The sequence below is a fragment of the Protobothrops mucrosquamatus genome, unplaced genomic scaffold (assembly GCF_001527695.2).
Source record: "Protobothrops mucrosquamatus isolate PMUCROS unplaced genomic scaffold, P.Mucros_1.0 scaffold1908, whole genome shotgun sequence".
Lineage (NCBI taxonomy): Eukaryota > Metazoa > Chordata > Lepidosauria > Squamata > Viperidae > Protobothrops > Protobothrops mucrosquamatus.
The window spans coordinates 218,209-231,646 of NW_015388032.1; the positions used below are offsets into that span (position 1 = coordinate 218,209).

The 13,438-nt window shown below is 50.6% G+C and overlaps 1 protein-coding gene across 1 annotated transcript; it reads right to left on the bottom strand.

Annotated features, from left to right (window-relative positions):
* Window positions 1-5,595: 5,595 nt before the first annotated feature.
* On the bottom strand, window positions 5,596-10,459 carry ZNF646 (zinc finger protein 646). The gene has a single exon (XM_029285590.1). It carries the CDS (start codon window positions 10,457-10,459, stop codon window positions 5,624-5,626), a length of 4,836 nt encoding a protein of 1,611 aa, XP_029141423.1. The 3' UTR covers window positions 5,596-5,623.
* Window positions 10,460-13,438: the final 2,979 nt, after the last annotated feature.

The following is a 13,438-nucleotide window of genomic DNA, read 5'->3' on the forward strand; positions in this document are numbered from 1 at the left end:
AGTTTTTATACTCCCCAAAATCCATTTTCAAAGGCTGTGAAACTTATATAGTCAATATGTCCTGCTTTTTAATGGATTTTTCTTCTATCATTTTCTAAAAAAACAGACCACACACATCAAGTGATCTGTGTACTAAATCTTTCTAGTGTAAGTAGAGTCTTGCCAATTAGTTATGGACAGCCCCATACCATTTACATTTTGTTTCAGTGACTATGAGTCTCTAGTATTTCAATAGAATTATTAGACAAGAGGATTGAGACTGACATACTTCCCCCAATGCATTAAACCATGATATGGCTTGTTTCCTTCAGCGTTAAGTATTCTACAAACTTAACTGCTGTGGTTTTTGGCTTAGCCTTTTAAACAAACCCTAAGGGTGGTTTGTTATACTGTGTACGCCATGGTTATATATAAACCTTTGTACCATATATGAGCCCAGACTACAGCTTCCTTGGCATCTGTAGCCAAGCCAGGAATCCAGGTTTCTTACCCTACTCTTGCTTCCTTTGAGCCTCAGCACTTCACTACAAATCATCTTCATTTTGAAAGCAGGATGTGGGCAGAATCTTGGGTTTTTCGTCTGAATTAAAAGCATCCAAGCTAATTTTGAGGGATTTTTTTCTCCCAAGATGATAAAACTGACATGGATTTGTTGGTGTATTTACTTTCAATGTTCCATTTAATGAAGTAAGTTATTGAAACATTTCTAAACAAATCTGATTATTTGTACATGGTAATGTTGCTGATTGTATAGGCTTTAATTGTTGGGAACCAGCATCTTGCACTCTAGAAAGGATTTGGTTGTTCATCTTTTGTCTTTTTAAAACATCTTCTCCCCCGTGCTGATTTATAATATGCTGTACTTTTCTGCCTCTGTGTGTAGATATATTTATATTTGATAACATGTATTTATTATATTTGGTTTTTCTATTAAGTTACTGTGAACATTTGTTTGGAAAATTGGGATGTAAACAATTAATAAAAGCAAGGCAAGCATTACCGTTGTTTGTAGCACAATATTGCCACAATGATAATATCGTAGAGACTCCTCAACTTAAGACGATAACTGAACCTGGAATTACAGTTATAAGTTGTGGTCATTAAACAGATCACCATGTGACTGGGCCTGATTTTATGACATGTTTTCAGGCAGTCCTTAAGTAGCGGACTGCAGCCAGGCATTGGGGACCCCTGTATTAATGGGAGCCAGCACACACACACACACACACCTCTACTTATCTATCATCTAATCCAGGGGTGTCAAACTTAATTTCATTGAGGGCCGCATTAGCATTGCGGTTGCCCTCAGGGGGCCGGTGGGTGTAGCCACGGTGGGTGCGGCCTACTGGGTGGGCGTGGATGGAGTGGGTGTGGCCTACTGGGTGGGCATGGCCAGCTCTACATCGTTCGCGTCAAGGGTGCCTGTGGGGGCCTGGGCAGGAGTGGGACAGATCTGAGGGTCTCTGGCAGAAGGGGGTGGGACCAGGACCACTTCCAGGCGATGGTGCATTTCTTCATTCCTCACAAAGGGTGACACCTCCCCAGCATGCACCCAGGGGACGAGGCCGAATCAGCAGGGGCCGGTTCCTCGCTGTTTCCAGACGGCCTCGTGGAGCTAAGACTGAATGCGTTTCAGCATAGATGGCCACCACAAAACTGTATATTGGCTCCCTCCCGGCTGGCCTGGGCCAGGGCCAAGGCAGTGGGGGCCGTTCCCTCACTGTTTCCAGGATGGCTTCGCGGGCCACATGAAACCACTTTGCGGGCCGCATCCGGCCCCCAGGTCTTGTGTTTGACATGTCTGATCCAACGGTAGACCTTACCGTTCCATGAGATCAAACTGACAGATCTGTCTGCTGCTGTGCTGATGACCTCGGCCGGCTTGCCTAAAAACTTTTTTGACACCTCCCCTCCCCCTGTTCAAAACAGCAGAGAAAGCACTTTTATTTTAAAAAGTAGAAACAATTTATTTGCCACTGAGGTTTTTCACAGTTCTACGCCTGGGCGCCAGGGGGCACCAAAGACCTTTCGAAAGAAAATCGCAGGCCTTTAAACATAAGTTGGGCAAAGTCTTCCTCCAATTGGGGGGGGGGGGAATAACCTTTTCTCGCTTGGTAACCTGAACTAGAGCACCAGTTCCTGCCGGACAGCGTGCTTGCTGGGGATGATAGGGACTGTAATCCAGCCCACCCGTTGACGGTATCAATTTGGAAAGGCTGGGGAGCCCAGTAGCAGTTGTCTCCCCTTCTCCATGAGGGCAGCGGCAGCTAATGGTTTGAGAGCATGTCAGAACAGCAAAATATGAAGGGTTGGAAAATTTCTTCCCCTTCAGTTCTGCCTTTCTTCACCACCACCACCACCATCACCACCACCCCGCCCAGCCAGGAGCTTTCAAATCTAACGACATCAAATAATGTCTCGAATCGTATTTCGTGCCAGCATTTAAGGAGGAGGGGAAGCATTTGAAAACGTACGAAACTCAAAATTTATTTTTTCCTTTCGCGAGGTTTCTTTCTTTCTTTCTTTTTTTGCTGAACCAGAGCCAAAATGTCAGTTATCCAAAAACAGCAGCATAAAAACAGGACTTGATCGTCAACATTCTGGAGTTATCGGGCATCGTAAGGATAAAACGTTGAAGGCAGAAAAAAAACAGATTTTTTTTCAGCTGGCGAAATAAACCAAACACGTGTCCCTCCCACGCCCTATTAAAAATATTACCCGCCTATGTTAGAAATTCTATAAAACTTTTAATCACAAATGAAGAGCTCTTACCTACTTAAAAACATTTATTCTTTCACTGAACCAAATTCTACCTGAATGAGAACAAAACCGGGGGCTGGCCTCAGAGCGAGTCGTGAAACGTGTACCCGGGCCAACCCCAAACAGAAGAAGATAGCCTGGTGATGGTCAAGTTTCTAGTCCTCTTGTTTTAATATTTTTTAAAAAAAATGTTTTCATAATCCCACCCGCCGCGTCCTTGTTCATTCTAAAAGCCGATCGCTATAAACCATTTACAAATTCTAGAGATTATGAGGGTGACCGCTCTTTGAGGCATCTCCAGCAACCTCTGGCTGCTCCCCGGAGAACAGGGAAAGCACGTTTGGGATGCTTCATTTCAAGGCATTTCAATTCTGGCTGGTCTTTTAAAACAACCTCAGGTTGTTTGGAAAACAAGCCCGCCCGACTTGATTCCCTTCTCTGTTTTCTGAGCTGCAGAGAAAGTCCCCTCCCAGGGGTTAGAATCCCTTCTCTGCCATCTGATCTGCATCCAGATCAACACTAAGGCCTAAAAGGATCCAAGTACTCTGGGCAAAACAGCATTAAGTGATCAACCCCTCGCAAGTACTCCAATCGTTCTCTCAAGCTGAGATTTTTTTCTCACGACAACTGAAACAAGGAAATCTTCCTTTCCTGCTCTGTCGGCTTCCCAGTGTTGGACCACCAGGCCTATTATCCTGAGCCACCTTGCTACTGACTAGCATTGTTAGTCTTGCCTGTTGAGAACTGAAATGGGGAGAAATAAAGGGCACTGTTTCATATGGTGCAGGATTAGGCTTAGTAACTATTCCTCAGGGGAATTCAGATCCAGACTGGATGGGAGAGTAAATATGCCTTTAACAGAAGGGTTTTCTTCTTATTAAAAAACAAAAAACAAAAACCCAACAACTAAGCATCAGGTGGAGAAAGGACGCCTAATACTATCTGTGCCAAGCCCTGTGCAGATCTCATGAAGAACAAGATTAATTAGCTTTCCACATCAGCTAGGACAGTGTTTCTCAATCTTGACAATTTTAAAGCATGTGGACTTCAACTCCCAGAATTCCACAGCCAGCATTGCTGGCTGTGGAATTCTGGGAGTTAAAGTCCACATGCCTTAAAATTGTCAAGGTTGAGAAACACTGAGCTAGGATCCCAATTATTAGGCTTATACTAATGATATTATTTACGTTGGGACACACACACACACACACACACACACACACACACACACACACACACACACACACACACGCCCTGCATTTTGAAGGCAAAGTGGCAACTGAAAAGAAATTAAAATTAAGTGCCTTCCATGCTATCTCAAAAGAATGGCAGAATCGAACCAATCTAGATGTGACAAGAGCTCAGAAAGTTGAGCCCTTTGAAAGTTTCCTTCAATAAAAAAATAGACCAGATGCTTCTCTCCCAACCTAACCCAACTTGGCTTAAAGAGAAATAAAAGAATGTGAGAGTGAGTCTGGTCTTCAAAATCACCCTACGGGAGAGTTTGGGTCATAAAATGACCCCTTCCCCTTCAGCTGGGCATCCCATGTCTTCTTCTAACAAGATGGCAAAGATGGCTGCCCCAACCACAGAGATCCAAAGGTCGGTGAGGGTAGCTATGGCCAAGAGGCGTTCCCAGAGTTGGCTTCTTCCAGATGCTTTGGATGGCAACAACCCACCATTCTCAGCCAATATGGTGATAGGGATGGTGGGCTAACCCATTTGGAGGATGCCAAGGGGAGGGGGATCAAGAAAGGGACTAAGAAGATGGAATCTTCCTCCCAAGAGATAGGCCTATAAGAAGTCCAATTAAGTTCGGAGGGCAATGAAGAATGTTTTTTCTTGATGACTCAAAATCCCAAAATAATTTTTGTTTGGGATCTATTCTGATAAATCACAGCCAGCAGAGGTTCTGCCAAGAAGAGCCAGTTTTACCCACATAAGCCTAAAACTTTCGGTCTAGTTTCTCTAGCAAGCATTTCGCATAAACCCTAGTACCTTTTGGCAAACGTTGGTTTCAGAATCCATTTTTGAAAGCGATCAAAACCTACGTCTCGTGAACGGGTTTTTTTTAATGTTTCCTTGCATACCAAGGAAACGGGTACATTTTTTGAGTGAAGGAGGTAGAATTATTTTTTTTTTAAAAAAAGGATTACTCCACACCAAGGATTATTGTCTTCTTCTTTAACTCTTTGTTCAGGAACAAAACTGAGACCCACCCCCAGTATTCTCGCTTTCCCTATAAGACAGTACTTTTGCCATTAAAAAAACAACAACAAAACCCAGCAATTTAAATACTATATGCAGCTTAAACATGGAGTTAGCTACTCATCTGACTTCCCAAAAGGATTCAAAAGGATAGAAAACAGCTCAAAAATGCAAAGAGCAGAACGTCGATGCCCAATCCTCTTGAAGTCCCGAGGGTGCTAAAAGTCAGTTCCCCAAAGAGGATCCAAGGCAGAAAAGATAGGACGTTATTTCCAAGAGACACCACAGAGGTGTGTTAGGTTATGTGCTCAACGTAACATTTGGTCGTAGGAGAAAACCCACCACCGTCCCACCTCGCCTGTTCTCTTCCATGCTATCCCAGCTTGATTTTTTCTGATCTATGTTCTAAAAAAAAAAAAAAAAGCTGGGGAACCATGGAGCCAATCTTCCTTGTCTTTTCTCCCGTCGATGTGGCCCCAGGCTCCCCATCTGTGACCAAGTTTAACCTTTCCCTCCCCCTTTTTTTTCCCCCAACGTGTGGACAATTGTTCCCATGAAGCCAGCTTCCCACCCAACCTTGACCGTTTCCCTGTAATTGGATCTCCCTGCCATACCATCCTTGGTGCACCTTCCCCACGTGTGGGCTAATATCCCCTCAGTTCCCTTCCCCTGTGATGCTGCCCTGGAGAGCGTGGTGCCCATCAACCTTGCTGTGCAACAACTGGTGCTGCTGGAAGGTGGGATGGTGGAAGAACGTCTTCGAGCAGACGGAGCAGGAGAAAGTCTCTTCTTCCTTAGACCTGCCGTGGACCTTGGTGTGGGCGGTCAACCGCTTGGCCGTCCGGAAGGCCTTGCCGCAATGGGGGCATCGGTGGCGTTGCTTGTCCGTGTGGATGTGGAGGTGGTTCTTGAGGGCCAGAAGGTTGTAGAAGTCCCTCTGGCACGTGGGGCAGTGGTAGAGGCCTGTCGCATGGGCCTTCTTGTGGTTAAGCAGACTACCAGGATGACGGTACGTCCGCTCACAGCTATGACACTTGTAAGGCTGGTCCTCCAGCAGCTTGCCCTTAGGACTGTCCCCTCTTTCCTCAGCTTGATGCCTTCTTAGGTGCTGCATCAGATCCCTGGAGGCCCGGTAAGCTTTGCCGCAATCCGAGCACTCCAAACGTTTCTTTGTACGCGCACGGCTGCGGTTCTTTTGGCAGGCGCGCTTGCGAAAGCGTTTGGGGCGCAGCTGGCTCTGCAAAGTCCCAACAGGTGCCTCTCCGGGGTTGTTCCCCTGCTCCCTTCCGGCATCGGCTTTAGTTCTTTCGGGCTCTTGCCCCGGCGTGACCTTGCCGCAAGGATGAGGCCGGCGCTGGTGTCTCTGCAGCTGCCGTTGCCACTTGAAAGCCTTACCGCATTCGGGACACTGGTGGCGTTTCACCTCGTAGTGGATGCGCTGGTGGTTCTTCAGGGACATGAGGTTGGGGTAAGCCTTGCTGCACAAGGCGCAGGCGAAGTGCCCCACCTTGTGGCTCTTCTGGTGGTTGAGCAAGCTGCCTGCGTGGCGGTATGAGCGCCCGCACTGCCCGCACCTGTACGGACGCTCTTCGGGGTCCGGAAGGAGCGGGAAAGTCTCTGCCTTGCCAGCTCGCCTGGTCCGAAGGGGCCTCTGGACAGAGCGGAAAGCAGGCTCCGGCCTCCTGTCCCGATGCACGCGCTGGTGGCTGGCCAGTTGCTTCTGGAGCCGGAACGCCTTGGGGCACTCGGCACATCGGTAGCGTTTGGTTTCAAAGTGGGTGCGGTTGTGGTTTTTGAGGGCCATGAGGTTGTAGAACTGCTTCTGGCAAATGCCGCAGTGAAAGAGGCCTGTCTTGTGGGTCTGTTTGTGGTTGATCAGGCTGCCGGCGTGCTTGTAGCTACGCCCGCAGACGTCGCACTGGAAGGGGCGTTCCGAGAGAGAGTCCTCCTCCTCCTCTGCCTGAGGACCCTTCTCCTCTCCTGCTCCTTCTTCCTCTACCGTCTCCATTTCCTGTATTGCTCGGTGGACCTCCTTCCGCTCGTTCCCCTCTCCAGGAACACCACATTCCCGAGCTTCTCTGCTCTCCGACAGGCTTGCGCTCAACTCTTCTCCTTGTTCCACTCTTTCTTTTCCTATAGGAGAGGCAAGGAGAGAGTCACTTGGGGGAGCGTCTCCCTTTTGGGAACCGCCACAAGGCTCCTTCTTCAGCCTCTCGTAAGGGCAAGGCAGCCCCCTTTCTGCAGCGGGGACCGGCTGCCGGAGTTGGGCGACGCTGCCGTTCATCTTGCATCTTGGATGGTTTCGAAGGTGATTCCGGTAGGCAGACAGGTTACAGTACTGCCGGCAACAGACGCTGCACTGGTAATCTCCAATCAGGTGGATCTTTTTGTGATTGACTAAGCTGCCACCATGCCGGTAGGTCTTGCCACACTGACCACAGGCGTAAGGCCGGCTGTCCAGCAGGTCATCGGCAAGAGGAAGTGCTTCCACCAAAGGTGGGGGTGGAGGGGGCGGGTCATCCTCCATGCGCGGAGCTCGCCGGAGCTGGATGGAAGTATCGGCCAAGGCTGCCGCTCTCTCTTCCAGGTGCCCGTTGCTGTGCTCTTCCAAGCTGGCCATATCGTCAAATGTCTGTCCACAATAACCGCAGATGTGGGAGAGGAGCTGGTCCTCCTCCGAATCCCCTGCACCGTCCAGCTGCTCTTCGGTTTGCCTTTTCAACACGTCTGGACTGTCGCTCTGGCTGTCGCCGTCCTCGTGCAGGAAGCTGTGGTGATGCTGAAGGCTCTCTTCGCTGGGGAAGATCATGCCACAGAGGCTGCAGAGGAACGGCTGCTCCTCAGAGTGGCCTTCGCCCACCGGGTTCTCCTGGCCGGGTGCCGTGGCCTTGGCATGCCCGTGGAAATGGTGTCTTAGAGCAAGGAGAGTGGGATACTCTTTAGGGCAGAGAGAGCATTGGTAGATGCCAGCTTGGTGGGTCTGTCTGTGGTCAATCAAGTTCTTGGCCTGGTCAAAGCCCAGCCCACACTGCTCACAGAGGTAGGGAAGAGCGTCATTATCCCCAGGCAATGGGGAAGACACTTGCGACTGGGACTGCCAGCCATTGGCTAAGGCATCTTTTTCCAGAGCGCTGCGACTATCTTCCGGCTCTTCTGCCAAAGATAACACCATGGGCATGGCAGTGCTAGTTTCAGTTTCAGTCTCCACGTTCATGGTCACCAGCGTCTCGGACAGTCCTCTCCTGGGTCTCTGATGGCCACGCAAGTGGCTTTTAAGGGAGGCCACATTTTGGAAGTGTTTGCCGCAAAGTGAACAGCTGAAGTCCCCCGTCTGGTGTGTCTGCTTGTGATTGATGAGGCTTCCTGAATGCCGGTACGATTTGCCACACAGGTCGCACCCGTAGAGACGCTGGAGGGGGACAGGTGGGTCGGTTCCTTCTGTCATCCCCTCCAAGTGCTCCTCTCCACTGCTATGTTGCACGGCGTGAGTCTGCAGGCCAGCCACGGTAGGAAAGGCCAACCCACACTGGTGACAAACGTGAGACATTTCTGAGGCCAGGATGTCCTCGGCTACTGCTGTCCCATTCTCCAGGGCTTCCACATCCTGTTTAATAGTCTGAAGAAGATCTGCTTCCTGAGAGTGAAGGGCGCCAAGCCGAGGCACTTCCGCCGTCTCGACGTCCTCTGTGCAGGGCAGATGGCGCAGCTGATGAAGCTGGAATTCGGCCTCTTCCTCAAAACTCTCTCCGCAATTGCTGCACGTCAAACCGTCCCCTAATTCTTTGCCCCACAGGCGGGCAGCCCGCAAATGCACGCGGACGTGGTTGCGGAGTGCCATGAGATTGGAGTACTGCTTGGGGCAGATGGAGCACTGGAAGATTCCGGTCTGATGAGTGTGGCGATGGTTCACCAGGCTGCCCCGGTGGCGGTAACTCCGCCCGCAATCTTCACACCGGTAGGGTCGCTCTTCCTCTCCGAGAGTCCTTTCTTCCTCTTCCTTGGGACAGGCGGCTGGTCCTCTCCAGGCATCCATGGGCTGGGCCGGGCAGTCATCCGGGCAGTCCTGCGCTTTCGGTGGGTCCAAGATCCCAGACGGGTGCTGGGAGGCCTCTTCTGGGGCCGAGGCGTTGAGCTTGGACCTGAGGTGGACCCGCAAATGATTCTTCAAGGCGGCCAAATTGTACAACTGTTTTGAACAGACGGTACAACTGTACACCCCGATCTGGTGGCTCTTCTTGTGGTTAATGAGGCTCCCTGCGTGGCGGTATGTCCTCCCACAGTCCCCGCAGCGGAAGGGGCGCTCTTCAAACATGGGAAAGCCTTCCTCGCTCTTCAGACGGGCTTCCCAAGCTTCGTTGGAGCTGGGAGCTGCTTGTAAAGGGCTGCTGCCTTCAGCCTCTTCTTCATCTGCCTCCTCTGGGTAAAGGCAGCTGTGTTCTTTCAGCTCCTCCTCGTTGGCGAAGGTCCCGCCGCAGCGGACGCAGAGCTCTCCATCCGGATTACAGCGTTCTCCACCACCAGCCTTGGAGGTATCTTTAAGGCTGCAGGGTGCCCTGTCCCCAAAATCTGTGCCCACGGGTGGTGGCTGATAGATGTCCAACTTTGCTGAAGTTTCTATGGAGTCCTCCTCCCAAACGTCGTGCTCCGAATCTTCCCAGGACTTGCTCTCCTCCTGGCTGTGGGCTTTCTGGTGGCTCAGCAGCTCCGAGGGCAACCGGAAGGCTTTGTGACAAAACCGGCACTTGTAAGGCCGATACTCCGAGTGGAGACGGGCGTGGCTTCGGAGGGCCATGAGGTTGGAGAACTCCTTGTAGCACATGGCGCACTGATAGACCCCCAGCGTGTGGCTCTGCTTGTGATTGGTCAAGCTGCCGGCGTGTTTGTAAGCCTTGTCACACTGGTTGCATTTGTAGCGGCGCTCGCCCTCCACAGCAGCCAGCAGCCCAGGCTCTTCCCCAGCCTCCTCGTGCCCTGGGAGCGGATCCTGCTTCTCCCGTTCCATCTTGATTGGAAAGTCCTGCTGAGAAAAGTCAGCTGGCACCACCGACTCAGCAATGTACTTCTCCAGATTGGACAAAAGGCTCCCGCTGCTGCCTTCCATCCCAGAACGGGGGTCAACATCTGAAGAAGATGTGCCCTGGCCCCTTTGGAAGCTGTTATCGCTCTGGCCTTCTTCCTCCTGCTCCTGGTTGGCCTGAGCTGGGCAGTGGTGGCTGGGAAGCTGGGATGAAACTCGGAAGCTTCTGCCGCAGTCTGGGCATTTGTGATGCTTCTCTTCCGTATGAGTGCGCAGGTGGCTCTTGAGAGACATGGGGTTGGAGAAGTCCTTGCGGCATAGCAGGCAGCGGAAAAGGCCAACCTCGTGGGTGCGGCGGTGATTCACCAGGCTGCCAGCGTGGCGGTAGCTCCGCGGGCACTGCTTGCACTTGTATGGCCGTTCCTCCTGATCCACAGCTGGCTCACTGCTCAGACCAGCATCACCCTCAGCCATAGCTCACGTCCAACGTCCTTCTTAATCCTGGCTCCCTTTAAAAAGGGAGCCACTGGCATTTGGAAGCACCCCTCGGTCTCATGGCACGGCTTCGGGTCCCCTCTTCTCGCCCAACCATTCCAAGACCTGCAGAGAGAGAGAAAGAGGGGCAGCAATGAGGAGGAATCCCCATGATCAGAGTGAGGCATTACCGGAACTAGAATGCGCAAGAAACGGTCAAATGCTACAAATCACATCTTTGCGTAGAGCAGTGTTTCTCAACTTTGGCAGCTTTAAGGCAGGTGGACGTCAGCTCCCAGAATTCCCCAGTCGGCCTGCTGGCTAGGGAATGCTGGGAATTGAAATCCACAAACGTTTAGGTGGATTTACACCAGGTTGATAAACACCGGTGTAGAGTCAAGACTGAGTGAGTTTTTCTATTTTCTATACAGAATTCCAGTTCAAGTTTCATATCAAACTTTTGATTGTTTTTTTTAAAAGGGGGGGGGGGGCTATGTTATAATAGGAAGCCATACAACTGGTAATCACAGAACCTGGGTGTCTTATGAGTATCTTACAGTATTTAACAGAGATGGGAGACCTTTCCCCCCATAAAGCAGGGGTCTTCAAACTTGGGCCTTTTATGACCTGTGAACTTCAACTCCCAGAATTCCTCAGCCAGGCACGCTGGCTGAGGAATTCTGGGAGTTGAAGTCCACAGGTCATAAAAGGGCCAAGTTTGAAGACCCCTGCCATAAAGGATGCCTAATTTTCTGAGGGGAATTGGCAACAGGTTGGGCTGGGTAAGAATCAAGCTGCTGTCACTATATGTCACTTTATTCTGTCACTCTTAATTTTACTCCTCCGTAGAGAGAGATTAAGGATTTCTAGAGTAATGTTTCTCAACCTTGGCCACCTTAAGATGTGTGGACTTCAATTCCCAGAATTTCTGAGTGAGCATGCTGGCTGGGGAATTCTGGGAGTTAAAGTCCACGCATCTTAAAAATGCCCATAGTTGAGAAACACTCTCTAGAGCTTGATGGGATAATTGTGAAGTTTCTCCCCACTTCTTTTGCTGTTCCATTTTTTTCATATTTCCCATTTTTAACTCTAGTGTCTTTGTTACACTGGGTCAGGGGGGTCAAACTCAATTTCACTGAGGGCCGCATCAGCATTGCGGTTGCCCTCGGAGAGGGGGGCAGGGTAGGTGTGGCCTACTGGGTGGGCGTGGATGGAGTGGGTGTGGCCTACTGGGTGGGCATGGCCAGCTCTACATCGTTCGCATCAAGGGTGCCTGTGGGGGCCTGGGCAGGAGTGGGACAGATCTGAGGGTCTCTGGCAGAAGGGGGTGGGACCGGGGCAAGCGCCAAGGCATGGTCCATTTCTTCATTCCTCACAAAGGGTGACCCCTCCCCAGCATGCACCCAGGGGGCAGGGCCGACGCAGCAGGGGCCGGTCCCTTGCTGTTTCTAGATGGCCTTGTGGAGCTAAGACTGAATGCATTTCAGCATAGATGGCCACCACAAAATTGTACATTGGCTCCCAGCCGGCCTGGGCCAAGGCAGAGGGGGCCGTTCCCTCACTATTTCCAGGATGGCTTCGCGGGCCACATGAAACCACTTCGCGGGCCGCATCTGGCCCCCGGGCCTTATGTTTGACATGTTTGCACTGGGTCATACCCCCCCCCCCCAAATATTCAGAGCTGGCCAGCCTACTGCCCATCTGTTACCTCCCTTTAATTAAGAAAAACTCTGCCAAATGCAGTAAATGCTAATTATGGATAGCTTTTCATTTGGCTCAGGACTCCTTCAGAGGCAGTTTCTTAATTGGATTTTTTTTCTGATTTCTTCCTCCATTTATATATTTCTGCAACTTCAAGACTGTTTAAAAATCCCTTCCCTTCAGTCCTCTCTTTTTCACAATCTGAAAAGCCCAAACCACATTAGTAGCACCTGCAGGCTTAACTGTGCATAAAAATGCAACCGCGGTGCTCATTCTTGCAGTTTCAAAGACACCTTTCAAAACAAGAATGGAGCTTCACCAAAAGGAACCATTAAAAAGGGACAACAGAAAGATAATTTTTCCCCCCTGCTCCATTAATAGGAAGCTGTGCCTTCAAGTCAGTCTTGACTTCTGGTGAGTGCTTGGACCGGACCCTGCCGTTTTCTTGGTAATGTTTTTCAGAAAAGTTTTCTTAGTGGATTCTTCCTAGATTTGAGAGGAAGCCCCTACATCAGGGCTTTTCAACCAGTGGTACGGGTACCACCTGTGGTACATTGGCACCTGGCAGGTGGTACGCAAACATCCTAGAAAAGTGGTAGCGGGGGAGGGGAATGAGCTGAACTGGTGGCAGCACCGCACAAGCCTGAGCGAGAGATGGCTGGAGCTGCAGGGCTGTCAGGGCTCAGCGGAAGCGCCAGGATCAGCACCAGGCTCCAGCTGGAGCTCAGCGCTGATCCTGGCGCTTCTGCTGAGCCCTGAAGAAGCGTCGATCAGCTGGGATGTTGCAGCATCTCCAGGGTCTTGTGATTTACATTCAGATGCTTGGCAACTGATTCATATTTATGACGGTCACAGTGTCCCAGGGTCTTGTGAAGTGACCAAAACCTGCTGCAACCACCCAGCAGACGGGGGAATAAAAACCAAACACCCCCACCCCACCCCCGCTGCCAATCCTCAACAGAAATGCTCACAACAATGGAAACCTCGGACAGGAGGAAGAGCGCAGGCAGGTGTCTTGCTCGGCTGTGCCTTGGGGGGCACTTTTTTTCAGTGCCATTGTAACTTCGAACAGTCACTAAGCGAACTGTTGTAAGTCGAGGACTACCTGTACTTTATCACTTTTTTCCCTTCTTTTTTTTTTGGCCATCAAGTTTTTGACACCTTGCTAGGCGACTTGTGTTCCTCGGATGTTGCCATATCCTAAAAGTGGTACAATGGGTGAAAAGGTTGAAAAGCCCTGCCCTACATGGCCAACTCACAGTCTCCCGGTTTCTAGCT